Source organism: Anas platyrhynchos, chromosome 2, assembly GCF_047663525.1.
Source record: "Anas platyrhynchos isolate ZD024472 breed Pekin duck chromosome 2, IASCAAS_PekinDuck_T2T, whole genome shotgun sequence".
Taxonomy (NCBI): domain Eukaryota; kingdom Metazoa; phylum Chordata; class Aves; order Anseriformes; family Anatidae; genus Anas; species Anas platyrhynchos.
This window is the reverse complement of record NC_092588.1, coordinates 137,711,056-137,736,018: the sequence shown is the minus strand read 5'-3', so window position 1 is coordinate 137,736,018 and position 24,963 is coordinate 137,711,056. Positions and strand designations below refer to the sequence as shown.

The following is a 24,963-nucleotide window of genomic DNA, read 5'->3' as shown; positions in this document are numbered from 1 at the left end:
GTTATATGGATGGCATGAGGCATCTACAGGCTTAAATGGAAAATGCGTTATTTACATATCATTACGCTACTTTTGTGGTAATGTATTCAGATAACTCATCTGTGAGAATGATGTAAATGCCAGGCAGACTGCATTCCTCTTCACCAACAGAGAAGGAGCTACTCCCTTGCTTGGAAAGAATTGCCCTTCAGAGGAAGTCTGAAACTAAATGCTCACCCTTGGAAGCCTGTAAAGAGTCAGCAGCACTTTATGGAGGCATCACATTGTTTTCCTCACCTAACTGTAATGAATGTGCCTAAATAAAGTGCCCTTAAGGTTTCAGGTCACTATTGGGGTCTTAATTTTTCTTAATTTCTCTAAAAGTACTGCAGATGATCACTAGCAACGGATACAGTTTTAACTTATCTTATATATTACAGAGTGTCTCACCCCCCACAAATTGTTTTGCCGCTTCACAACTGGGAACCCAAAGAAGAACCTACAAAAGAAGAAGAACTTGGTCCTTTAGTTGAACACATCTATGAGGTAAAACTAATTCTCATCAGTTAGATACCATCTGATCTTACCAGCCAGATACTATCACATCCTGATTCTATAGGATGTGACGCTGCTTCCAATGAAATCCTGATGAATTTGGATTATCGTCTTTATCGGCAAGTAGATGAAGTCATATTTGTAAATATTTGAACTTTAAGACCTAACCCGAATTTAATCCAGAAATTCACAACCCTTTTCATGTTAATGGAGGTGACACAAGTTTATGGTAGAAATCTGCCTTTGACATTTAATAGATTTATAAACATTTGGAGTGTTTGGCAAGAATTAAAAACAGTGCATACAGCTCATTACAGCCGATGTCAAATATTTTTAGTGACTTGACTGTTTCTTCATTAAAAGCTGTGAGGAGAAGAGTTCAGGTTAGAAACAAGTGCATTGAGTGAACTACACAGAATACAGACCAACTTTGGAATGTGATGGATAACTTTTATTCTAGGGCATCACATGTGGTTACAATTCACAAACCAGCAGTCAAGAGAATAAAAGCAATTGAGCTTAATCAACAGTGTAAGATAAAAATTTGCATAACATACTAACCTGCAGTGAATCAGGCTATGAAATACAAAATAATATTTGTGAATTCCTCATCTTAACACATTTCTCTAAACAGAAAATCTCTAACAAATTTTCCTGTCTCAGCCATTTTAGCTGTTTATGGAACAATATATGTGACCTCAAACATATTTAAATAGTTACAGTGATTCAATAGTTACAGTGATTAAAGCCTTTTTCATGGTTTACTGATATCAGCAAAGCATAAAAAGCCCAAACAGCAACATAAAAGCCCTTTACTGAAAAAGATGTAAGACTGAAAGTAGGTTTTATTTGGTTCCAATTTTTATTTTTTTTTAAGTTATTTCACATCTCCAGAAACTTTGAGCAAAGTTCCATGGCATTCTGCTTGTGTACCTCTCATATACAGTGCTAGCACATACCCAAACTTTATGTGGTCATCAGATATTTTCAAATTGCAAACTAGTTCAACAGCACACAAGTTTTAATTTCTATTATTTCTATCTTTATTTATTTTCCCAGAAAAGAATGATGTCATGTAATGTTACTTTAGGAAAGCTAATTCCTTTTTTTTTCCTTCTTGGGAAATATGAACCGAGAAGTGCTGGAAATAGAGTTCTTAACCACAAAAACTAGTTTATGTTTTGCTACACCTTCTATTCCTGCAGCCTGAGATGTGATTCTTTTGCGTCATGAAGTTTCACCTTTTATTTTCCAGTATTTTCTGTTATGGTTTGTTGTTTATATTTGTGTAGTGCATTTTGCTAAGGTGTTTTGGTTTGGGTCTTGATTGGTGTTTTTTTTTTTTTTTTTTTTTTTTGTAAGATAATTTGGCAACTTCAGGTCTTTCATATGTATGAAAAAATGGGAAAGGTGGGAAAGTCTGTCTTGAATACAGACTCAGACAAAAAAGCTTGTTCTCCCAGATTTGCCATTGGCTTTTTGAACTAATATGTCAAGGTCCTTTTTCATTCCCTAACACAGATTTTACATCAATAAAATTATAATAATAATCTATACAACTTTCCTGAAGTACTTCAGGGCTGCGAACATTAGGAATTTGGAAACGGCTAAGTAGCGATTGCTGTGTCTTTAGCTATTATTCACTGCCTTTGAAAGCACTGATAATACTTGTTTCTCAGCTTCACAATATAGGACCCAGTGCCATCAACAACACAGTTCTCCATGTGGGTTGGCCTGTGTCCAGTCATGAAGAATTTCTTCTTTACATTCTCCATATCCAGACACACGGACCACTGCACTGTCAGACAAGCTCTCCTATTAATACAATGCAAATAAAGGTAAGTCACTCACTGTTATTTCCATCCCTCTCTATATTTGCTTGCATTTTCTGCCTAATTCTTCACAATAGGATGGAGCTTTTTTTTTTTTTTTTTTTTTTTTTTCAGAATGGCCCTGATGCCATTTTCATGGGTAAAAAGCAAGAGATAGTCCATTATGAGTCCAGTGTGACAGCTGTGCTTTGTGATATGTTTGGTTTCTATACTCTTCTTATCAGCAGAAAGTTATATGCGTTGATTCAGTGTTACAGCATTAGATACAAGATAATTTTAAAATAGAAGTTTTTAGTATTTTTATGGAGAGCCTTTTCTAACATGCCTTTGAATAGATGACAGAAAATTCTACTGTTTTCATAGGACCTAGAAAATTCTTGTTAATTTACGTTAATTTAGAAAGTCACCTGTACAGCAGAGCTTAACAGATGAGTTCCCAAAGGTGACATAAATCTTCAGTTGAGTCTGCTACAGCATAGCACGGGTTTGTTTTTCACAAGGTCTTAGATCTGAACCTGTTAGCAGTGTGGAACATGCTTTATAGCACAATACTGCAATATTAGCAGAATGAAAGGCATTAAATTCTTACAGCTGTTTAATAGACAGCAGGCAGCCACCAACTATTGTGCCATAAAGTATTTTTTTAGAGTATTTTGAGTTACAACACAATTTTAGTTAGTTTGTTGTTTGTTTGTTTGTTTGTTTTTTCCTTCAATAATATAATTTACAGCTAACTTGTGTTGGCTGTTAAATTTGTTTTTTAGGATTACAGTCTAATTACAGCTTAAAGCCTCTCTAGGAAAATTTTGCTGCTGCTTGATTGTGCTTAGGGGGAAAGGGTTTTTTTCAGACATGCAGCCTGAACCTCATAACATACTCTCATTGTCTCTCATACTCCCATCATGAGCCTCTGTGAAGAGCCTGGCCCCATTTTAGTGATAACTTCCTTGTAGCTAGTAGAGTGCTTTTTTCCCCCCTGGAGCCATCTCACCTCTGAGCTGAACAAGCACTGGTCCCTCAACCTGCCTGTGCTCCTGTTCACACAGTGCTCGCTGCTGCCAGGGCATGCTGCTGGCTCCTCCACAGCTTAACCCACGTCCTTTTCTGCAGAGTTGCTGCATAACCACTCAGCCTCTCAGCCTATATTGCTGCTGTATTCCTTGCACCAAGTATATGATACATATGGTTAATATCACATACTATATTTTGTAGTATGGTCAAGTTCAGCATAGTTTGAGACAGTATACTCTGTAAAATTAGAGGCACTTCGGAAGCCAATACAGTTTTTACCTGTCTTAAAATGTTCATGATTTTAAATTTTCAAAGAACATGCTTTGAATATCCTATGAAGTAAACTACCAATTGGATTCTGCACTGAGTATACTCCAGAAATGAAAATTTTCCTGTATTGCCACCTGATAAAAGGACTTAGTCTAAAATTATTTTTATGCCTTAATCAATATTAAATCATTAAAAGTTATATCCATGTCAGCTGTGACAGGCATTTTTTGGTTTTGTTTCTTTTTTTTTTGTTATCCACTTGGAAATGGTTCTGTAGTTATTTTAATCATACCAACAGAAAGGAAAAAAAAGAAATCCCCAACCATTTTCTTCATGTTACTCCTAGGTATTGTTTTCTGTTTAAATTGTTTCTCCTTTCATGGATGTGGTTCCTCTGTTACAGCAGAGCTGTAGATCTCAGAATTTGGAGAAGGTGGTACCAAGGGGAAGCCTAGTAGCAGCCTCCTCAGCACACTGTTGATAGGCCAGCGTCTAAAAGCCTGTTTTAAGATCTGTGTTTGCGATGGCAGATCCCGCAAGAAGAATTGGGTTTGGCTCAAAGTCAGAAGATTTAGCAAAACACAGCTCTACATATTATCCCATCAAAAACAAGGTATCCAGTTTATTAAGCATAACTGCTTCCAGACACTTCTGGAGTAAACAACACTTCTCGAGTTTAACCAGTAGTCTGTTAAACATCTTGTGGGGTGAGCCGCGTTCCAAACGCTAAAGCTGCTATACGTCGTCTGCATACCAGGAGGGGCTGAGCTCAGTACAGTGGATGAAAGTGGAGACATCTTTCTGCTGAAGAGGATTGCTCCCCACCACAGGAGCTATGTGACAAATCTGTAGCTTACAGAGACAGAAATACAGAAAATACTTACAAGCATATAGAAAAACTGATGTGTAACAAAAACATTATTTCTAAATTTTTGCATTTTCCCCAAGGAAGCCAGAGAAGGGTTAGGATTACACCCTGTCATTTAGTTTCACTAGGGGATGAAAAATGAAATGAGCGATAGGGAAGTGAGGATGGAAAATGTTTCCATTTTGTGTCTGAAACAAAACAGGTTTGGAAATAGGTATTTTCTGCACCTATTTTTTAAAAGTGGTAAGGAACAAGAAGTGAGCTGCCAAATTTGTATTTGCAAGCCTAGCATCTCAAAGTCATTGCTTGGATCAGGTTTCAAATACATGAAATACATGCTGCATTCTGCTTTAAGTTGCAGTGGTTCAATTAAAAAGCTGGGATGGGAACATCACTGTCAGGAGGACAGAGCTTCTGGGTGGAGTAGTGCCACAGCTCTTAATGACATTTTCAGGCAATGTACTTTTGGCAACTTTTTAATATTTTGAATTTGGTTTTCATGTCCTATTTGATAAGGATTACATCTGTTACATAAAGAAGACTAAATCTTTGTGAGGCTTGTGCGAACCCATCTTGTACTAATGAAATACCGGTCCATCTGTCTCAGCAGAAGACAGCCTCAGATGCTCAGTCATTACTGCAAGAATTAAACATCCTTTCATTGTTTTAGCTTCTCGAAGCACTGCACAGCATGGATACACAAATCAGGTTTCAAATACTTAAGGCTTGTGTTATGCTTCAGATGGGAAGAGGATGCAGGGGGTTGTGTAAACACGGGATATCTGGCTCAGATTTCCAAATAAGGCTGAGGACACCGCATGTCTGACTGCTCTTGGGTTTCAGAACCTAGCTCTCCTAGGGTGCTGGGGTGTTTCCCCTTTAAAATTATGTGGATTGTTCAGTTTCAGTTAAAGCAGTATATTCCTCCCTATTGTTGAATTTATTGTCTTGTAGAAAGCTTTCCTTTATGTTCCATTGCTTCATTCACAAAGACACATTTTGCTTGTAAACCTGGGCACGCATGGGAAGACTCCTAGGTAGGGGCTTTTCCTGTTCTGTAGCTTATCTTACTCTGGGGGTGGTGGTGGTAAAACAATGAATCTTCCAAATGGCGTACCGAGGAGCAAAAGGACTGATCAAAGACATGGAACAGACCCCCTGCACAGAAGAAGTCGGTACCCTAGATGCTTCAATCTAGAGAGGAGGTGACTGTATCCAGCTAGGATCTGCAAGGCCAGAAGTGTCAGACCCGCGGGTGGGGACTGACTGCTCCGTGCCTGCTCCTGCCCAGGAATGCGTGCAGAGTGTTCACTGCACAGGAACTGCAGCATCAAGCGAAGCTCGCAGAGTCGGAGTCAAAGCAAGCAAAGGGAAGCAGTGCTTTGTGCAACATGTATTAGATGTCTGGAGCTTGTTGCCAGAGGAAGTAGTGGGGGTTAAAAGTTTACATGGTTTTAGGAGGAAACTGGACAAATCTGCAGAAGTCCAGTGAAGATTAATAAATGAACAGAAATTTCATCCACATCAGGAAGTCCCTGAGCTGAAAACATGTGGAAGCTGCAGTTTTAGGAGAGTATCATGTATGCATGCCCTGTTCTTACTCTTCTTTCCACATCTGTTTAAAGGCAGAGTTGATGAGAAGAAGGCTCAGCCAGTAAGCCTTTGGCCTGATCCAGTACTTCTGAGATTACTTTTTTTCCAGGCTAATAGCAAAAAGTAATTCTATGCAGCCTGTGCCTATAAATACCAGAGGGATAGGCTGTGGCTTCCAACTATGACAGACCGTACGGGGTGACCAAAAGCCACCCCAGGGGTAAGGTACATCCACTAAAGTGGCTGGCAGGTGCTAACCTGTGCCAGAGGTGGCATCTCCTCACACTGTGGAGCTGTTATCAATGCATGTAAGTTCTGGTCTGGAGACACACACACAAAATATCCTCTTCAGAGCATTTCTGGTGCAATTGCACATTGCAGCAAGAGGCTGGAAAAGGAGGAAAAATAAACTGGCTTTTTGCATGAGAAGTGAAGAACTGGAGATATCTGGAAATCTGCTCAAGATGACAAGGCTGAGGATAGGAAAGAGCAGTATAGTTTTTTCCTGGTGGGAAAACCAAGAAAGTCCATTGTAGTTAAAGAAAAGGAGCAAGAATCCATTTCAAGTAAGGTTTAATGTGCAAAATATTATATATAGAATGGCTACTGAGACAGTTGTCCAGTTCTGTGCTGTTGGCTCAAGACAGATGAAACAATAACTTTAATGTAGTATCTTTAACATGAATATTTAAGGCACTGGAGAAATTCTACTTTTGAACTGTTGCATGAGATGTATGCTTTTTCTTAATTGCCGAGGGCTGTTTTCTAGTCCTAGCTGTAATAATTCAGTACTGAAGATGCTGACACTAGGATCTATGAAAAAAATAAGTGAATGGAAAGATCATCTACTATTCAAATGGGTCTACATATGTCTTCATATTGTCTTCGTATATTGAGGGCTTCTTCAAAGGCGTGTCATTATATTGTGGTTCTTTTCATTTGTCATCATTAAAGAATCCCATATATCCTGGTGAAAGAATCCTGGAAAGAGAATTCCCACATGTTATCACATGGAGAGGGAGAGATTTACTAGCTATTTAACTGTTCCCTTATTGCAAAAGACAATGTTAACCTAATTCAGGAAAAAAAAATCATTTTTGTTTAAGTGTTTTTCATTAGTTAAGTAATTATAGTATCTTCCACTTTGCAGGATGCTTTTGACTGAAAATCTCAGACAATGTCAAAACTCTTTTTTGCGTCATAATTTTAATCATTTGAATGGTACAGATTTTCCAAATCAAGTACAATGCAGTATTAGTTTATGGAGGGTTTTCTATGGCTGTGCCAGTTCTCATCCCCTCAGTGCTACAATATTTTTTATAATTACTAACATTTTCTTTAGTGATTTAAATATTTTGTGCTCGGAGGTTAAAGAAACGAGTAGGATGGATCTGACATAGCTGTTTCTAATCTGAGGCCCATTATGAATAGTGGTGTCTGTGTTTAGGTGAGTTCCTTTGAGATCTTTTTACAGATTTCCAAGTACATTTTATTTAATTCGACATAACAGGATTGTCATAAATTAGTATTTATCTTTCTCTCTGTAGAAATTTGAGTTCCCAAGCATTCTCTGAAGCTTCCTGAATGAAGCTACAAATGCTTCGTATATAAATTAAAGACAAAATGGAAACAGTAAAACTAGATTTTATTCAGATATTGAAAATCCATGAAGATAAAGCTGAAGAGGATGCATTTTAATATGAGTTTAAGAATGAACAAACTGTTGCATTATACAAAGTCAAGTTGTTACCCCCCCCAAAAAAAAAAATCTTCAACAAACAACGATTAAAAGCTGTGTTGCTAGAATTCAGGTTTCCTTTTTTTTTTTGTTTCTTTCTAATGCTGGTAAAATCATTATATTCCAGTAGGCAGCTTCTGATCTGAGCTATTGACCAGATTTCAGTGCAGCAACTTCTAATTTATCCTGTTACAGAGATCAGAATCCAGTCCCAAGCATCTAAGGAAAATAAGTATAGCAATGACTCCAGTAAAAATAGAGTGGGAAAAAATGTTATCTACTGTAATTCCTATAACTGGGCAATATCTTGCAGTGCTATTACTAATCATACTCCTAGTTGAAGACATTATACTGTCATGGCTGAGTTGTTAAACTGGAAAAAAACAAACAAAAAAGTTAATCCAAAATTCAAGACCTCTGAGAAGGGAACAGATGATCTGTTAGATTCATTGTGTGGATATATTATAACCATTTGCCTTTTTGTTTCTCTTTGCAGTTTGCTATTCCACAAGACACTCCTGAACTTGCTGCTTTTTTGTATAATTCCACAATTTCTCATTATATCAGGAGAAGGGAGGTCACAGTTGCAGAACCTTACAGGAGAAACTCTGCAAAAATACTGGTGAGTTAAATAGAATCTATAAACTGGGACTATGTATGCAGTATAATCAAAGTGGCTATCAGTGTGACTGCAATTTATTTACAGGTTTGTAAATACTAAGAAACTTTTATCGTCTCATTGTAAAATATTGTTTACTACATATTACTGTGCCACAGGCTGCAGATTTTGTTTGGCAGTTTTTTACATTAAATATCATGCATACCAAATTCCTAGCTGTGCTACTTCTGGCTGCATACACGCAGGTGGACCTTTGTGGTCATACAACGACACGCTTATCACAGGGAGGTTCAGTAGAAAGTTAGAGAATGGGCCCCTGTTCCAGGAATGAAATTTCAGATTCTGATTTCTGAAATGTAAGTCTTCCGTTGTTAACTTGACTCCTGGTGTTCTGGCTCTTTCATAAACAATAGCTCGTGCTTAAAATTAACATTTTCCTGGAAAGTAACAGCCCTGACATACTTTGGAGTATATTTGGTCCTTTCAGTAAGTATATATATACATGGAGAGGTAGGACTTCCCAGTACCACAAGCAAGGCAGACAGGACAAGTCACCACATTTTTAACATTCCAACCAATGCTCCAAAGCAGCTGAGGTGCTCAAAATTATGAGCAAGAGCAAAGATCTCTCTCCTAGCTAGTCCAGGAAAAGAGTTCTGATTAGTTGGTCTGGCACCTGAGTATTTGTACTTGGCTGTATTTTCAGAAGGGTTTTCTTTTTTTCCATTCCTGAATTCCATGTTCAGTCTCAAGAATACTCAAGAATTACAGGCATCAGCTCACCGTGCCCAGAGGCTGTGTTCAAAGTTGATGACCTTGAGGTCAGTTGTGGGATTAATGTGGTCAGTCCTTGCCATTTATTTTTATGAACCTCAGGCAGTTTCTTTCATGCAGTCCATTCTCTTATTAAGCTGTTTGCTGCAGGCTCATGTTTGAATTCCTTGACATCACCAGACCTTGGTAGGAAGAGAAGCACCTCACTGACCTAAGTATTCTGGAGTAATAGAATAATAATGCTGCTTCCGAAAGTTAATTTGGCAATTTTTAATACAGGAAAAAGATAGAACCTGAAAGTAATGAATACCATAATGTTATTAAGTACAAAATCACAGATGAACCCATTTGAAACAATAATCACTGCTGATGCCTGTGTAATTCTTACATTAACCTAATAGCCTGGGAAGAATCTGATTCCACTGGGGCTGAAGGAAAAATGCCTAGGCTTTCAAAGACATACCAGTCAATACCACAGAACACTTAATCCATTCTTCAGTAATACCTTAATTGTCAGTTGTCTTTCTCAGTGATTAGACTTGTATGCTGCCAGCACAGAAATCACTGCAGCAACTGTGAATGGTTAACCAAGATCATAAGTATGTACTGTGTCTGCACCTTATTACTCATTTTAAAATACGAGGCAGAGATTTTTCAGCTGCTTGATGTGGACAGAGACTGTTTAGCTGAATACATAGAATATGAAATTGGCACATGTGATGATCAGTTTTACAGTACAATATGCTTTAGATAAGCATAAATTTAGATAGGATTGGGTACAGTGCCTACCAATGGAAATACAGCAGTTTTTGTTCAGGATGGGCATAGAAAAGTAACCAAATAAGTATGTTCAGTTAGAAACTGGTCCCAATGCCACATCTTCATTGCATACTAGGGGTCCAAAATATATTTTTTTCTTAATTTTGAGTCATTGAGAGATTATGGAAAGCAAATGTTGCTGCTGAAAATGCCTAACTGGCTAAAGGTAATTTTTGATCAAAATTTTATATTCTTTCTTCAGAAATTCTATTTTTTTTTTCATTAAAACATTTTCACAGAAAGGAAAGATGTTCTGAGAATCTCTTACTCTATTTATACTGTTTATTAAGCATTTGCTTTCTCTTCCTTTAGTTCTAATTCTACAGTGTTCTAAAAAGCACTATGGGCTAAATGAATTACTTAGAAAAAATAGAAATATGTGTTCAGGTCCTAAAATGTCAGCCAAAAGTAGTCTTTTTGCATACTAATGATTTATTTTGTTAATATGTGGTTTTGGCCACTATGATTAATGAATACAGCTCTCCTCCTTCCTGCAAGATAAATAAATCTGGATGGAGGATGTTTAAATATGAAAAGCCAAATAAACAGATACTCTGAAATCCTCATTAAAAAAAAAAAAAAAAATCAGAGTTTGGAAGTTACAGTTTCATTTTCAGGCAAATTTAGACAAGGGTGCTTAAGCACGCAGCTTCTATTTAACTTGTAATAAGGTAGAAATCTGTGGGGAAAGCTGTCCATAAAGGATTCCTTAAGGGTGTTTTCACATCTATTACATCCATCATCATCTCAGTTTCTGAAGTATGGGCTTTGCAGTACAGCCATTCTTACTCCCCTGAGGGAATGTACATGTGGGAACTCAGCTTTGCTATCAAGGTCACAAGATCTTCTGGCATAAGTGTTAGTGAAGTATCTGTAAGACGGCTAATGTATGCTTTGTTAAAAAAATATGAATTAATTAAAACCCTAGCCTTCCTCTTGAATTAAACCAAACTTTTGGGGTAAACATCATTTGTATAGATACAGCTATACTTTTCTTTTTTCTTTTTTTTTCAAATCCTGACACACTTTTAATCATTATTTTTTTTCTATGAGATCTGCCTTCCTTTCTATACCCCAAACAACCCCATCATTTCTGTGGTTTCCCCATGAGACTCTGCTCATTCCCTCCAGTGGCTTCTAGTCAGTTTTTAATAATTTTTGTGACGTTCTTCTGGCAGACTTTAACAGAGCATATAGTTTTGAGTTGCATTACTTGGCTTTTGCCTTCCGTCCTGTGTATAAGCCAGAATCACTGCTCATCAGGAATGTTTCATGGACCACAAGTTTCAAGTAGATCAACTAATGAATCTCAGCAAACGTTCTGGCTGCTATAATGTAAATACCAGTAAGAAAACTGGGAGAGTTGGAAGAGGGGAAAGATTTAAGAACATAAATATAGGCTTCAGCCATAGAGAACAGAAAAAAATATGTGTTGAAATGACAAAATGACTGACAGATAGAGGCAAAGCATATGCTTCATGCTTGAGAAGTACCTGGCCGTTTTAAGAGTTCTTCAAACTAAATTAGTGAAAGTTGTTACTTTCATTTTCAGTACTACAGTAGCTGGTTGTATTCACTGGTGGTGCAAAAAGAATTGGTTTATAGTCTCACAGTCACTCATGAGGCACCTCATACATATTATATAAAACTATTGGTTTTGTAATCCTTAAAGGGAATGTTGATTGGTTTTGGTAATTTTGAGTATTTGAAAGTGATTTCATACATTTTTAAAGTATATGTATAACTTCCTTTTATTTTGTACACAGAACTGTACAAATGTGAAGTGTATCCTAATTTCCTGCAACGTGGGACAACTGGAAAGAGGGAAGAGCGCAGCGCTAAAAATCAGGTCCCGGCTATGGGTCCAAACTTTCCTGCAGGTAATGCAAACAAATTTTTTTCTATACACGTGGATCCCTGCATCTTTGCTTGACCGGATATTTAAGAATATCAATGATGAAATTAAATGGGGCAAATGCAAACCCTTTTATGTTATCACTTTCTTTGAAGGTAGCATCTCACTAGTTCATGTCATATGCATGCTGCTTTTCCTTCTCTCACTGTCAGTCCCTCTCAAACCCATGTCCTGAATCTTTCCCTGAAAATTCTACAATGATTTTTAAACGCCTTTCCTGTTTTGTTTTGTTTTCTGCTTTCTGCTTTGCTTGCATCTTTCCTGGTGAAAGATCTGTCTTGGAACCAAACAGTAGATGGTGTACACTGTATCCAGCTTACAAGTTGTTATTGTCTGTTAATCTAGGGTAGTATGTACCAAACTTGTATGACGTTCAACACTCTAGTAGAGATGATTTGTGATTTACCACTAAAAAGAAGGGCGGTGCATGGAAAGAATGAGCAACTTCTTGCAAATTCTTGCACTTTCAACTTCAATTGCTCAGAGTTGTATTTACAGTGAACAGGGCAGTGGGATTGCACCGTGAGATGGTATCTTGTAGCTGGCCAGGTGTCTTTAGTACTATATGGTTGTTATGGACTTGCCTCTTTTTACAGTAGTGTTTTCTAAAAGGTCATTTTGAGGGAATCTTCTCTATGAATTACACGTACATTACTGAAAATATAAAGATATTACATCTTGTCTTTGGATATCAAAAAGTCACACAGTATATATTGAGATCCAAAATGTAAAACTTTCCAGACGTATGTTGCTGTGGTGCTCCTCTGAAGGATCTGTTTTTCTTAGAGATAACTTTTTAAAGCACTCTGCAGGAGAGATTAATAAGACTATCGGCACTCTGGATGAATATCTTTAACACCGGGCAGTACACCGAGAAATTTCAATTCAGTTCACTGTTAACTAGGAATAATTGCAGATCCTATCTTGATCAAACTGGTCAATTATTGCCTTCCTTCTTCAAGGACTTTCAAATCTCCCTGTCTTTCTACTTGGAACCAACCTTCCTGTGTTCCCCATAGCCATGGGAGAAGCTTTGGTTTATCCCCACAGTGCCTCTTACCCTAGAAAAAGTAGAATGGAGAATGCTCAGTTTACAACAGGAGATTTAATTGAGCTATTCATACCTTTTAAGTTAATTTCTCCTTTTCCTCAAATGTGAAGGTAGATAAAAGAAATTCTTCCTCGTTCAACTTGCTTTGCTGGAGAAACAAGAGAGCAGGTGGGATCTTTGCAGACTGGGTAGTCCCTGTTAAATTCAGTTAAGAGCTTAGCTCAGCTACTTCACTGTCCCTAATACAAAGAGACAGAGAGACAGACAGAGAGGCAAAAAAATTATCCATGGCTACAACTATTCATGATAATTTTGACCACTGTTGTGTCCAAGCAATGTCATCAGTGAACCTTCCCCATCTTCCTCACCAAACATAAGATAATGCTTAGCTCCCTTAGCTACAGTACTGGGAACAAGATAAGTCACATTTGGGATTCCACCAAGTCTTTCTCTTCATCATTCTGCTGGTGAAATCTAATTAACCATGCAAGGACCAAAGCCTTGTCTTGTTAAAACAAAAAACAAAAAACAAAAATGAACCCCCTTGCACAGATCCTAGACACCAGTTTTCTAGGGTATTTACAGCTCTTTCAGTGGGAGTTAGTCTCATAAATGTTTTTCTGAGTCCAGTTTAGTATGTAGCAAAAAATAACTATAAGAGATTAAAGCTAAACAAATTTAATGAGAAACAGAAAGTGTTTCTCTGAGTTTTTGTTTGTGACCAAGGATCTGTAACAGTTGGAAGAAACTAGCTACAAAAGACATTAATCTTCTTTTCTCTGAGTCTCCTAAGCAAGACAGAATCTTTTTCTACAGTATAAGCTACAGAGCTTGTATTTAAAAAGCTAAAATATAAGCTTTTTCTAGATTATAAACCTAATTTAGGCTCAGAAGAAAGATAACTGCATGAAATTTAGTAGCATGATTAATACAGGAGCAGGAGGACTCATCTTACCCAACTTTAGTCATCTGAAAGTTACATGCCAAAGGTGGTTTTCTAACTCCAGTCCGTGGCCAGACAGAGATGTCTTCAGAGGATGTGTTGTCCAGCTGATTTGAAACATCCTCCTCTGCCCTCCTATCTGGATGGTGGATAAGGGCCACAGCTCTGCTTTGGGATACAGGCAGTGCCAATGAGGGTGCTGTGGTCCCTTTAGCTCCTCCTTCTCCCCTAATAAATCCTTCCTGCTATGACTGTATCCCCCTGCACTTAGTGAGCTTGAGGCAGGGGCTGGAAGGAGCCATCCTGTAGGCTTCCTGGGTGCTGAGACCCCATGACAAACATGCCTGCAAGTACATGTATATCTTTCAGTATTGCTCTGTCCTTACGTACCTTTGCTATCAAACATTTTTTTATGGACTTTGAGGATTTTACCTTTTCTCTGTATCCTTCAGAAGCATTTCTGTTTCCTTCAGACAGTAGCTTTCAAGCTTTACAAAAGAAAGACTCACAGAAAACTCCACTTAAAGCAACAGGATTTTTTTCCCCACATAAAAACAGTAGTCACCAGAGAACTGTTGCATCTTCCCATATATGTCTAAAAAGCTGCCAGAATAACTTGACCCCTGCTTCACATGCAAACATATATTGAGAAGAGAGAGAGAGCAAGTAGCCTGATGGGATCTGGTTGCCTTCCTCCCACTCACCTCCAAACAGTTCCCTTTCTCAAAGCCCCTTTTAAAATGAACAGTTACACAACCATCACCATAAAAGATGATAGAGCATAATTAGTTGCCTAAAAAGGGCATCTTTTGCTTTTAGTAAGCCTGTAAACTTGGAGTTCCTAAGGTCATCCCAGAAGTAAAGTAAGGTACACCTAAAAAAATGACTGCTGTTAGCACGGCTGAAATCTGCAGATTCAAAGTGAGGATTAAAATGCAGTCAAAATAATGAGGTTGTGGTGGTTCTGAACCAGGACACAGCGTTCAAGGGAGAGGCTGAACCCCACACTAATGCTTTTGTACAGAAACTTAGAGGAAAAGTTGCTCTCTCTGCGGCAACATCACAAACTCTTTGGCACATGCACTTAACGTGCAGAATTTTCATATGCCAAAGAAAGCAGGATGATGGTGGCACGCAACATTCCTCAACTGTGTTATAATCTGAATGAAGACATGATGATCTGCAGAAGAAATTCTTTGTGCTCGTTGCAGTTGAGCACAAGCTGTCAGTCTCCATTTTCTCCTCATAGATATGCCAATGTCTCCTTATAGATACTCTAATGCAAACCTGATAAAAATTCAATGTGATTGGTTACAGCTAGGATGAAGTAATTCATGTTTCTCATCAGGGGTCTATGGATGAGCCTATGCATTTTGTTGCCACAACAGACCAGCCCTGCACTGAGTGACTGCTTCCTTTTCCACTTAGTTTAACTGTCAACAGCTGACCCCCTTTGCCTCTTGACAGTTGCAATCTGTCACCTTAAAACCCAAACTCCCATAAGAAATAACAGTTAAATGACGTGCAGTGATTAGACGTGTTTAAGTAAACAAAAAGAGCCCAAATTTCTCAACCAGCCAACAAAGATAGAGACAGATGTTGTGCAAAAGCCAAGAAGAATCACAGACTTTTTTTGGATTAACTTCAAAGCCTGGCTGTAAATGTGAACCCTCTCCTAATGCTGACTTTGGGATTCAGACTTGCTGAGCTAGCAAATAGTAGCCTGATTCATGCAAAAGAGAAACAACCTTACATGGCCACGTTACGTTGTGTGCTGCTAGGGCTCTGTTATGTCTCCGTTTGCCTAATCGTGCCTAATTTCTGAGTCATCAGAGGGAGAACCAAGGGGTCTTGCCCCATGTTCTTTGAACTCTGATGGGTACTTCTAAATATAATACTGAGGAGCTGGGTAGTAAAACATCAGTTCTGAAATACATTTCTAAATGATGAGTCTGTACCATCTGTCTGATGTGTGACTTCCTTCCAGTCTCCAAGCTCGTCGGACACTTACAGCCCTGTGGGAAGTAGGACTCAGCTCATTCTTGACTGTTTTTTCAGCCTGTACTGATAGTTCCTCACAATGATGACAATCTCCTTCTGGGGTGCCTGAGGAGACAGTAACATAAAAAACAACAAACACAGAAAGTGTGCAAGGTTCCCAAGAGATTTCAAGTTTATTTGATTTTCTTTCTGCAATTGAATGTAATTGTGTTGTTTCTGTCTTGGCTTTTACACAGACCCAGATAGGTGAATGTGGCACCCCTGTCTATGTGAGCTTTAATAGCTAGAAGGGAGAAAGACTTAGTTTTAATCTGAGGAAGCTCAAAAGCAACAGAAACATGGTGGCCAGTCTGTAAGCAGGTGCTCCCTTAGAATGCAAAGCCGTGTTTTGGCTTCCCTGCAAAATACTCATCTTTTCAGTGTTTCTGAACTTGCACTGCTCCTATTTCTTAGACCCTTAGATGCCTAAATATGGAAATAATAAAGACAATCACTGCTGTGACACCCACATCCTAACTGCCTGGCCCCAGACTGGGATCCAAAACCTGAAGCTTTTTAGTGCATAGGGTCCCCGTACAGCATACAGAGGCAATCCGGTACATCGGAAAAACAAACAGACCTGCATTAACCATCAGGGTGGTGCTCTCCTTCATCAGGAGGGCAGGCAGGAACATCAGGATTAGGCAGGAGTATGCCCACCCTTTCAGAATGCAAATCCACAAATCGCTCACAAGGAGAAATACCTACATCATTAGTTGAAAGACTTAAGGAAGACTTTGTTTATTCAAAATTCAGTCACAAGATTTAGAGCTGGCAGTCTAATGGTCAGAGAATTCATGACTGGAAGATGTGAATTCAGTTTCCTCCTTAGGTTGAGAAACCTCACATCCATGCTTTTATAGGATGATGGTGTTCCCTGCTGCTCAGGAAGCACATTTACAAAGACAAAAAGAAACCTATTGATCTGGAAGGGTACAGGAAAGGAAAAAGAGCTTGATGGAGTACCTTGGCATTTGGGGCCACCAGCTAGAAGTCCTTCCAGTACTCTCACCTCCCTTTACCTTCATTGCCTGCACCTGCAGCTGTCATCACTGTTAGAGTGTTTGCTCTAGTTGTACTTCCTTAATGAGAAAATTTGTTGAGAATCTCCATATTTTGCTACTGGTGAACTCAGAAACTCTTCTTAGGGTGGCAGAAGGTAAGCCAGATAGGGGTCTGGGGACAAGAAGTCAATTTAACTGCACAAAGACCACTGGAGGCAGAATGCAGATAAACCAGTGCAGTGGAGCCACACAGACTGCATGGCACATGTGGTGTTGGCAGAGGCTTGGAAATCAGAGCAGAGGTGAAGGGGTGGAGGTAGCCCAAGATAGGAATGAGATCTACCTCTTTTATAGGTTTCTTTATTGAATCACCCAAGGAACAGTAATTTCTGAGCTCAGCATCCCCCAGTGTAGAACCTCTGCCTGTGGCCAGTGGAACACGTCTCAGTCAAGGGAAGCTTACAGCAGTGTTTTCTGAAGTATAACTGCAGCCAGCCTAAATTTCCTGTCAGTGGATAGAAGCAATGCACCAGGCTACACAGAAAGTTTGCCTACAGGGAGGCAACAGACAAATTAGTGAGAGAGATCATGGTCTCTTGATAATTGCCATGGAAGTTTAAATAGATTATTTTAATTCAGACTGAGGACTGAAAGCCATAAATTTGATGCACTGCCCTTCAAGCCACGTATAAAAACAAAAGGAGGAAGTTGTCAGAGAAATTTGCCCTTACGTCAAACAACTGTTGTTATTTGAAAAAATAAAATAAGTAAAAAGCAAAACTGTGTGTGGCCAAAAATGCCCTATTATGCTGGATATGATTGTTTATGTGGAATGAAGGCTAGAAAGAAAGAGCCTCTGGCACTGGGCTGGGCCAGCTGGAAGTTCTTTTGGGTGTAGGCTAGTTTTGTTTTCATTCATTGTTACTTAAAATAATGTCAAAATATTAACAAAGCAGAACATGAGGATCTTGATAGACGTGCTGAAGTGTGCATAAAGTTAGGTGAATGGAAAAGCAAACGTCTTAAACTGATAACCATTAAAATCTATGTCAAAGCGATCTGAAATCACAGGAAGTTTCTACCAGTTAATTTAAAATAGTCCATTTCAGTGAATGTAGGAGATACAGTATGTCAAGTGTAAGAGATTAAAGGTAGAGATGAGGATGTATTGATTTTCAGAGGAGCTGTGTTGTCTCTGTTCAAAAGAGATATTTGCATGAACATACTGTTGTAGTACAAACAGCACAAGTACTTTTTGACTTTTTGAATTATAGACATGCTTTATAATGAATTAACAGAAGAACAAGTAGTTGCATGACCTCTACTCTCAGCATTTATGTAAGCTACTCTTTACTGGCTGTTCTTCAGGTTTTTGGAGGTGTGGGTCAAAGAAAGCAAGTTAACGAATTCCCACAGCATATATTTTAAAGGAAACACAATATTGCTTACTGTCTCCTCTCTAAAATGTGCCAGACTCCAGTGGACACAAAGGGAAACAGGTTTTAATCAGCAGAGCCAATGCTGTTACCACAGCACTGAGCTCTGTATGCAGGAGATAACAGTTTCTGGGGGAGAATTCCACCACAGCTTGCTGTAGAGAAAGTACGTGCCCTTCACCTAGAGTGACTTCACTAGACTAGATCTAACCAGAAGGAAAGTGTTTTGGGTAAGTTGAACAACGCCAGTGTTCAACTAGAGCCAGTGGAACAAAGTCATTCTGGGGAGTCTCTCTACTAGTAAACTCTCCAAACCTGCAGGAAAACAAGGACCTGTCAGACACCTTTAAGCTGCTAGAAGTGTTAGTTCTCCTACCTTCAGTCTAGACCAGATTTACCCTCTGCATTTTAGTCTGTCCTCTAAGATGCCTCTGTGTGCTTTAAAGATGCTTTTTGGAGACTCTGGGTCTTTGCCTGAGCTCCCTGCAGGAACTGCCAGCATTCAGCTGGAGCTCGGAGAACTCTCCTTTAAATTGTCCAAGAGTTTCCAGCACTCCCCACATTATTTCTGTTTCTCTCGATAGCACTCAGGAAGAGAGCTGTCTCAGTGATGTGCACAAGAGCTCTGCCTGCTCTGCCATGATGGGAGCCTTCAGAAGGCCCAGGTAGCCAGGGCTGGCACCCACTGTTGGCCATTAGGCGCCAACGTTCAGAGACTAAATTCCTTCTTCCCTTTCCTCTGAACTGTAATGAAACCCTCAGCTGAATTGCAAACCACAGGTCCTGCTGCTTCCAGTAAACACTGAATATTTAAATATACACTGTTTAAAAAATGATATGTTAAAGAAATGCAGTTTCTCACAAATGACTTGAGAATTATAAACAGAGACAGCTGCCTGTATCTCCAAGGTGTTGGAACAAGTAAAATCCTGTTTCCAGTTGATGCTGACCACAGTCATTGTTATAATGCCCTTTGCCACAAACACACATTTCTGTGAACAGAGGAAAAGGCTCTCTAGTCTTTTATATTGCTTTACAGCAATGGAGATGTGCAGCATTTCCAAGGGCCTAATGATGGGTTGAGAACATTTAATAGCTGTGGGCACAACCCAAGGTTATTAACCCCAGTGAAGCATTAATCCACAGGAAATATTCTCCTCTGTTGTTCTTATTGCTGATATAAGCTGAAAATTAAATAAGCCATGTATAGTAGGTGAAAGGATTTGTTTTTCTATGGGCACTGCATTTCTTTGTAGGATATTATATATATATATATTAATATATATATTAATATATATATATATATATATTAATATATAATATAATAATATAATATATAATAATAATATATATATAATATATATATTAATATATATATTATATATATATATATTAATATATATATATTTTGTTTGATCTGGATAGGCTGCACCGATGGGCTGAGGTCAACTGTATGAAGTTCAACAAGGCCAAGTGCCGGGTCCTGCACCTGGGGTGCAATAACCCCAAGCAGAACTACAGGCTGGGAGAGGAATGGTTGGAGAGCTGCCAGGCAGAGAAGGACCTGGGAGTGATGGTGGACAGTCGGCTGAATATGAGCCAGCAGTGTGCTCAGGTGGCCAAGAAGGCCAACGGCATCCTGGCTTGTATCAGAAACACTGTGACCAGCAGGGCTAGGGAGGTGATCGTCCCCCTGTACTCGGCTCTGGTGAGGCTGCACCTCGAGTACTGTGTTCAGTTTTGGGCCCCTCGCTACAAGAAGGACATCGAGGTGCTTGAGCGGGTCCAAAGAAGGGCGACGAAGCTGGTGAGGGGCCTGGAGAGCAAGTCCTACGAGGAGCGGCTGAAGGAGCTGGGCTTGTTCAGCCTAGAGAAGAGGAGGCTCAGGGGTGACCTTATTGCTCTGTATAAGTACATTAAAGGAGGCTGTAGAGAGGTGGGGGTTGGCCTGTTCTCCCATGTGCCTGCTGACAGGACGAGGGGGAATGGGCTAAAGTTATGCCAGGGGAGTTTTAGGTTAGATGTTAGGAAGAATTTCTTTACTGAAAGGGTTGTGAGGCACTGGAACGGGCTGCCCAGGGAGGTGGTGGAGTCACCATCCCTGGAAGTCTTCAAAAGACGTTTAGATGTAGAGCTTAGGGATATGGTTTAGTGGGGACTGTTAGTGTTAGGTTAGAGGTTGGACTCGATGATCTTGAGGTCTCTTCCAACCTAGAAATTCTGTGATTCTGTGATATTTCAAGGAAGTTAATGCCTTCACTGTACCTTTGTCAATCAGGTTGTGTGTCTAATACCTACTTCTTTAATAATGTAACATAGCCTACCCTCTCCATTACAATTCCTCTTATAAATCATATAAATCATAGCCAGAATCCTGCTTAATATGAATGCTTACAATTGAAAGCAGGACTTTTTTTTCAGGCAGAGAGTTCTGAAATTATGAATGCAAATTATTGCACAATTACAGAAACACTCTGGGGCTGCATGTGAGAAGTCCAATGCTTGGACTCTCACAGAAAAAATGAGTCATAGTGAAAATCTGGTGAGAAGAATGGCTTGAGTCCGAAAATGGAAAATAATTAATGTGGTAAAGAAAAAATATTTTTCTGAAGACCATCTCATAGGTGTTAAGCACCATGAAAGAGTATAAAAATTATTTATTTGATAAGTCTAATATTAAGTCAGTTGTTTTTTTTTTTAATCTTATTTTAAACACTGTTGATAGAAAATGTAGTTTCTTCCGTTAGATGTCATCTGTATTACGGAGCTGATTTGACTATCCCTATGTAAGTCACTTAAGGCAATTTTCTTTGTATTGCTCATTCCTAATACAAGCCCAAAGGAGAGGTTAAATGTTCTGATAATAAACATTCAGCTGCTCTTGGTATTTTAAAAGAACAAAATTATGGCATAGCCAAATTAATTCCAGAAGGCAATAAATATGCTGGCTTCATGTCGCCAGTAAGCACTCATATACTTGAAGAGAAAGTTCATTGTTTAAACAGAAAACAGAAGGGACAAGGCAAATACCTGAACTACAGCCCTGGACCTCAGGAGAGCAGACTTCAGCCTCTTCAGGGATCTGCTTGGAAGAACTCCATGGGAGATGGTACTGGAGAAAAGAGCAGTCCCGGAGAGCCAGTTGATTCTCTAGGATCACCTCCTCCAAGTTCAAGACCAGTCCATCCTGACATGCGGAAAGTCAAGCGAAGGTGGCAGGAGATTTGCGTGGATGAACAAGGAGTTCCTGGTAAAACTCAAACATAAAAAAGAAACATGCAAGAGGTGGAACCAGGGTCAGTTGACCTGGAGTAGGTGTTGGCTGGGGAATATAGAGATGCTCTCTGAGCAGTTAGGAAAGCAAAAGCCCACCAGGAGCTGAGCCAGGTACTTATAGGGCAACGAGGCAGTTTCTGTAAGTACATCAGAAGAAAAGGAAGGCTGGGGAAAATATGGACCTTCTGCTGAATGGGGTGTGCAGGAGGCCAAGTTATTTGATGCCTCCTTACTAGTAAAATCTTCATACAGTAATCCAAGGCCTCTACAATGGGAGAGAAAACCTGCAGCAATGAACATTAACCCTCAGTGGAGGTGTATCTGGTTAGGGAACATTTAAAAAAATTGGACATACAAAAGCCCAAGGGATCTGATGGGATGCACCCACAAGTGCAAAGGGAGCTGGCTAGGTGGAAGTAAAGAAGACAGAGCCAGGCTGAGTGATATTCAGTGTCAGAACAAGTCAAATATGGGAAATGCCATTTAAACCTAAGAAAAAAACTTTTTACTGTGAAAACACTGGTCAAAATTGTCACGGGGTCTCTATTACCTCAGTCTTTATTCCATAAAACAGCTGAAAAGGCGTCTTAGACTGATAAGGTTTATACCTGTGATAAAATTGGAAATTCCAGAGGAAAACAACACTTAGCAGGGAGGAAAAGATTTCGGATAATCGCATAGGAACTAAGTCTTGTCAGTGGAACAGAACTCCGAAATGTGCCGTAAGTAGAAGGAATGAGAAAGTCTTGCAGAAGGGGATTTAGGAAATGACAGGGTCATTCCAAATGCACTGGATACGATTACAGTCGATAAAATAAACTGTTATGACTGGTAGAATAACTTTAATGATTAATAAAGCACTATATAATACAACATACAGAAGAATTTCATATGAATTATTATAGAAATGGGAAATACTGTGGGTTTCTTTAGGTACTAAATACAAATATGACTTCAGAAGATGACAAATGGCTTTCGGTACTTCCACATTAGTCAATCTGGAAGATGGGAGAAATTTCATAAGTGCTTGGAGATTATGGGGGGGCAGGGGAGGCAACTGAGCTTTGCAAAATGGATAAGGTAGAATTTACATTTGGCTCGGGTTACTGGGATAGTTTAAAATTCATCCCAGTTTGTCTGTTATCCAATGTAATCTGTGAGCAGCTGGTGCCAAAACAGAGGAGTGCTTCACTTACAAGGCCCTACCTTTCCATAAATCAGCAGTGGAATATTGTGTTGAATTCTGATATTTCAAAAAGGATCGAGACAGGTAGCAAAAATGATAAAGTGCTTCAAAAATATTCTTATATAAAAGACTAAAGTTGTTTACCTCAAGGAGTCTAATGCAAAGGGATATAATGTTAGTCATAACCACTGGGCCTTATTTCATTCTCTTCAGGGCTTATCAAAGCACTTTTAAAGGAGATCCATATCATTACCCCGACTTGACATGGGATATGCAATATAAATCACACGTAATGTTACCCAGAAAAATCAGTTGCAGAGATGGAATGAGAAAGAAGGTTTCTTGACTTCCATAAGAGCATGGTAGCCAGTTAGGCATCTTTCCTTGGGATAAAAACAAGAAAACAGGTAGTTAGCATGCAGGATCTTCCCTCTGTGACAACATTACATTCAGTGTAATGGAAAGATCTCAACCTCAAAGAGTACTGAAAAATTTACTTGATTCCTGGTGTACCTAACCTTCAAAGCTAGTTCCAGTTAGATGGATGATGTCAGGATCTCAACAGGATTCAAAATAAGTGTGTGGAAATATTGGTATCCATTGTAGTAAATGTTGCAGCCATTAAGATCCTTCTAAAGGGCAGGCACATTCAAATGTCAGATTTTACACCAATTCAGTACAGATTTAGGTGGCTGTTTTCCAAAGGCCATGTTCACACTCGACTACCATTTCAAGGCAGTTTGTGCAGGATGGAGGTTGCTGTTGAGGCCAGAACAGCACGAGACAGACAGACAGTCAGATGTAGTGTGTCAGTGTCTGTATGGCTTCCTAATGAGGTGACAGCGCTAACTGAAGCTCTCAGCATGAGCTGTAGGATATAACAGTTTTGAGTCATTCTAAACCAGAAAAAATACTGCCTAATCAAATCTAATCTAACTGAATCTCTAATAAATACAAGCAAGTTTAAATGAAAGACAGAGGACAGACAGAGCTACATTTGTTTATTCTATATATCTCTGGATATGCTGAAGTGCTTAATGAGAGATGTGTAAATATTTTATTAGCACCCTGTTAAGCAGTGGCTATGATACATTCCTATTGCAGTTGCACTGTGCAGTAAAAAATCAAGGTGAGTTGTTGTGTTATTTATGAACTCTACTGCAACGGGAAGCCAATCACACCCTAAGTAAAGTGCAAAGATATTTGTCCCTATAGTTCTTTGATGGGAATTCACAGCCATTCCTCTGATGCCATCATACAACTGTACCAGCCTGGTCTCAGCGTGGGCTTGGAAATCTCAATGTTCTTGTTGGGCTTCGTGAGCAGAGGCAAGGTTTTAAAACATAGACACCCTATAAACCTCCTCCTCCTTCAAACTCACCAGTCTCCTATTGCAGTGAGAAACAACTGCATGTGCCCTTCTACATAACTAACCCTTCTCCCATGCTTTGAACATGCAGTCTTTGTATTTCAAATTTATGCTCTATTATTTGTGGATGCATACAGGTCCCAGGACTGCTGTACCCTTTACTGAAAGAAACCATCTTTGCCTTAGGAAATGAGTTCTCTCTATTTTTTCTCTGCTTATTTCTCATTATGCTTTTAAGTAGAAACACGGTTTTTAATAATTTCTTCTTTTCATATAATTTCAGAGAAAAAACGATCCCTATACTCTTTCTTCCAACGTGTCCTTCGAAGTTAAGAACATGCCCTATAAAGTGCAGCCAGCAAAGCTCCCCCGGGGAAGCATAGCAGTAAGTAACTGAAAATTGTATCTTTGTGTGAAGCACATGTATTTGCTCATTCTGATCATGGCTGTGAGAGTTTTTATAGGTGAAAATATTGAGATCAGTCTTTCCTGTGTTTCTAGTGTAAATTCCTGAGGTAATGCCTAAAGGAAATACATTTATTGCATTCTGTGAAAGTTGCTGGTATAAAATACTAATTCCATTTTAAATAACTGTGTGTTGCATTAATGTGCAGACTGTTTTATTGCAAACTGGATGGATTTTTCACTCAGAAGAAAACAACAAAATCATGAAAGCAAGTATCTA

At 39.1% G+C, this 24,963-nt stretch overlaps 1 protein-coding gene and 1 long non-coding RNA gene across 5 annotated transcripts in view; one reads left to right on the top strand and one right to left on the bottom strand.

Annotated features, from left to right (window-relative positions):
- Window positions 1–24,963, top strand: part of ITGA8 (integrin subunit alpha 8) — a 110,024-nt gene that overhangs the window by 73,166 nt on the left and 11,895 nt on the right. The window contains exons 25-29 of the mRNA XM_038174267.2: window positions 420–525; window positions 2,214–2,372; window positions 8,343–8,468; window positions 11,825–11,938; window positions 24,562–24,663. Coding sequence (XP_038030195.2) covers window positions 420–525; window positions 2,214–2,372; window positions 8,343–8,468; window positions 11,825–11,938; window positions 24,562–24,663 — 607 coding nt within the window. The remainder of the gene's footprint in view (window positions 1–419; window positions 526–2,213; window positions 2,373–8,342; window positions 8,469–11,824; window positions 11,939–24,561; window positions 24,664–24,963) is intronic.
- Window positions 3,639–14,539, bottom strand: LOC113842645 (uncharacterized). Of its 4 annotated transcripts, none has more exons than XR_005263247.2 (4): window positions 14,400–14,539; window positions 13,980–14,132; window positions 13,098–13,263; window positions 3,639–4,499 (listed from the first exon to the last, which is right to left on the bottom strand). It is a non-coding gene; the product is annotated as an uncharacterized lncRNA (long non-coding RNA). The 4 variants fall into 4 exon arrangements; XR_005263244.2 differs by having other exon boundaries at window positions 3,641–4,499; window positions 13,098–13,219; XR_011807020.1 differs by lacking the exon at window positions 3,639–4,499 and adding an exon at window positions 6,839–7,089.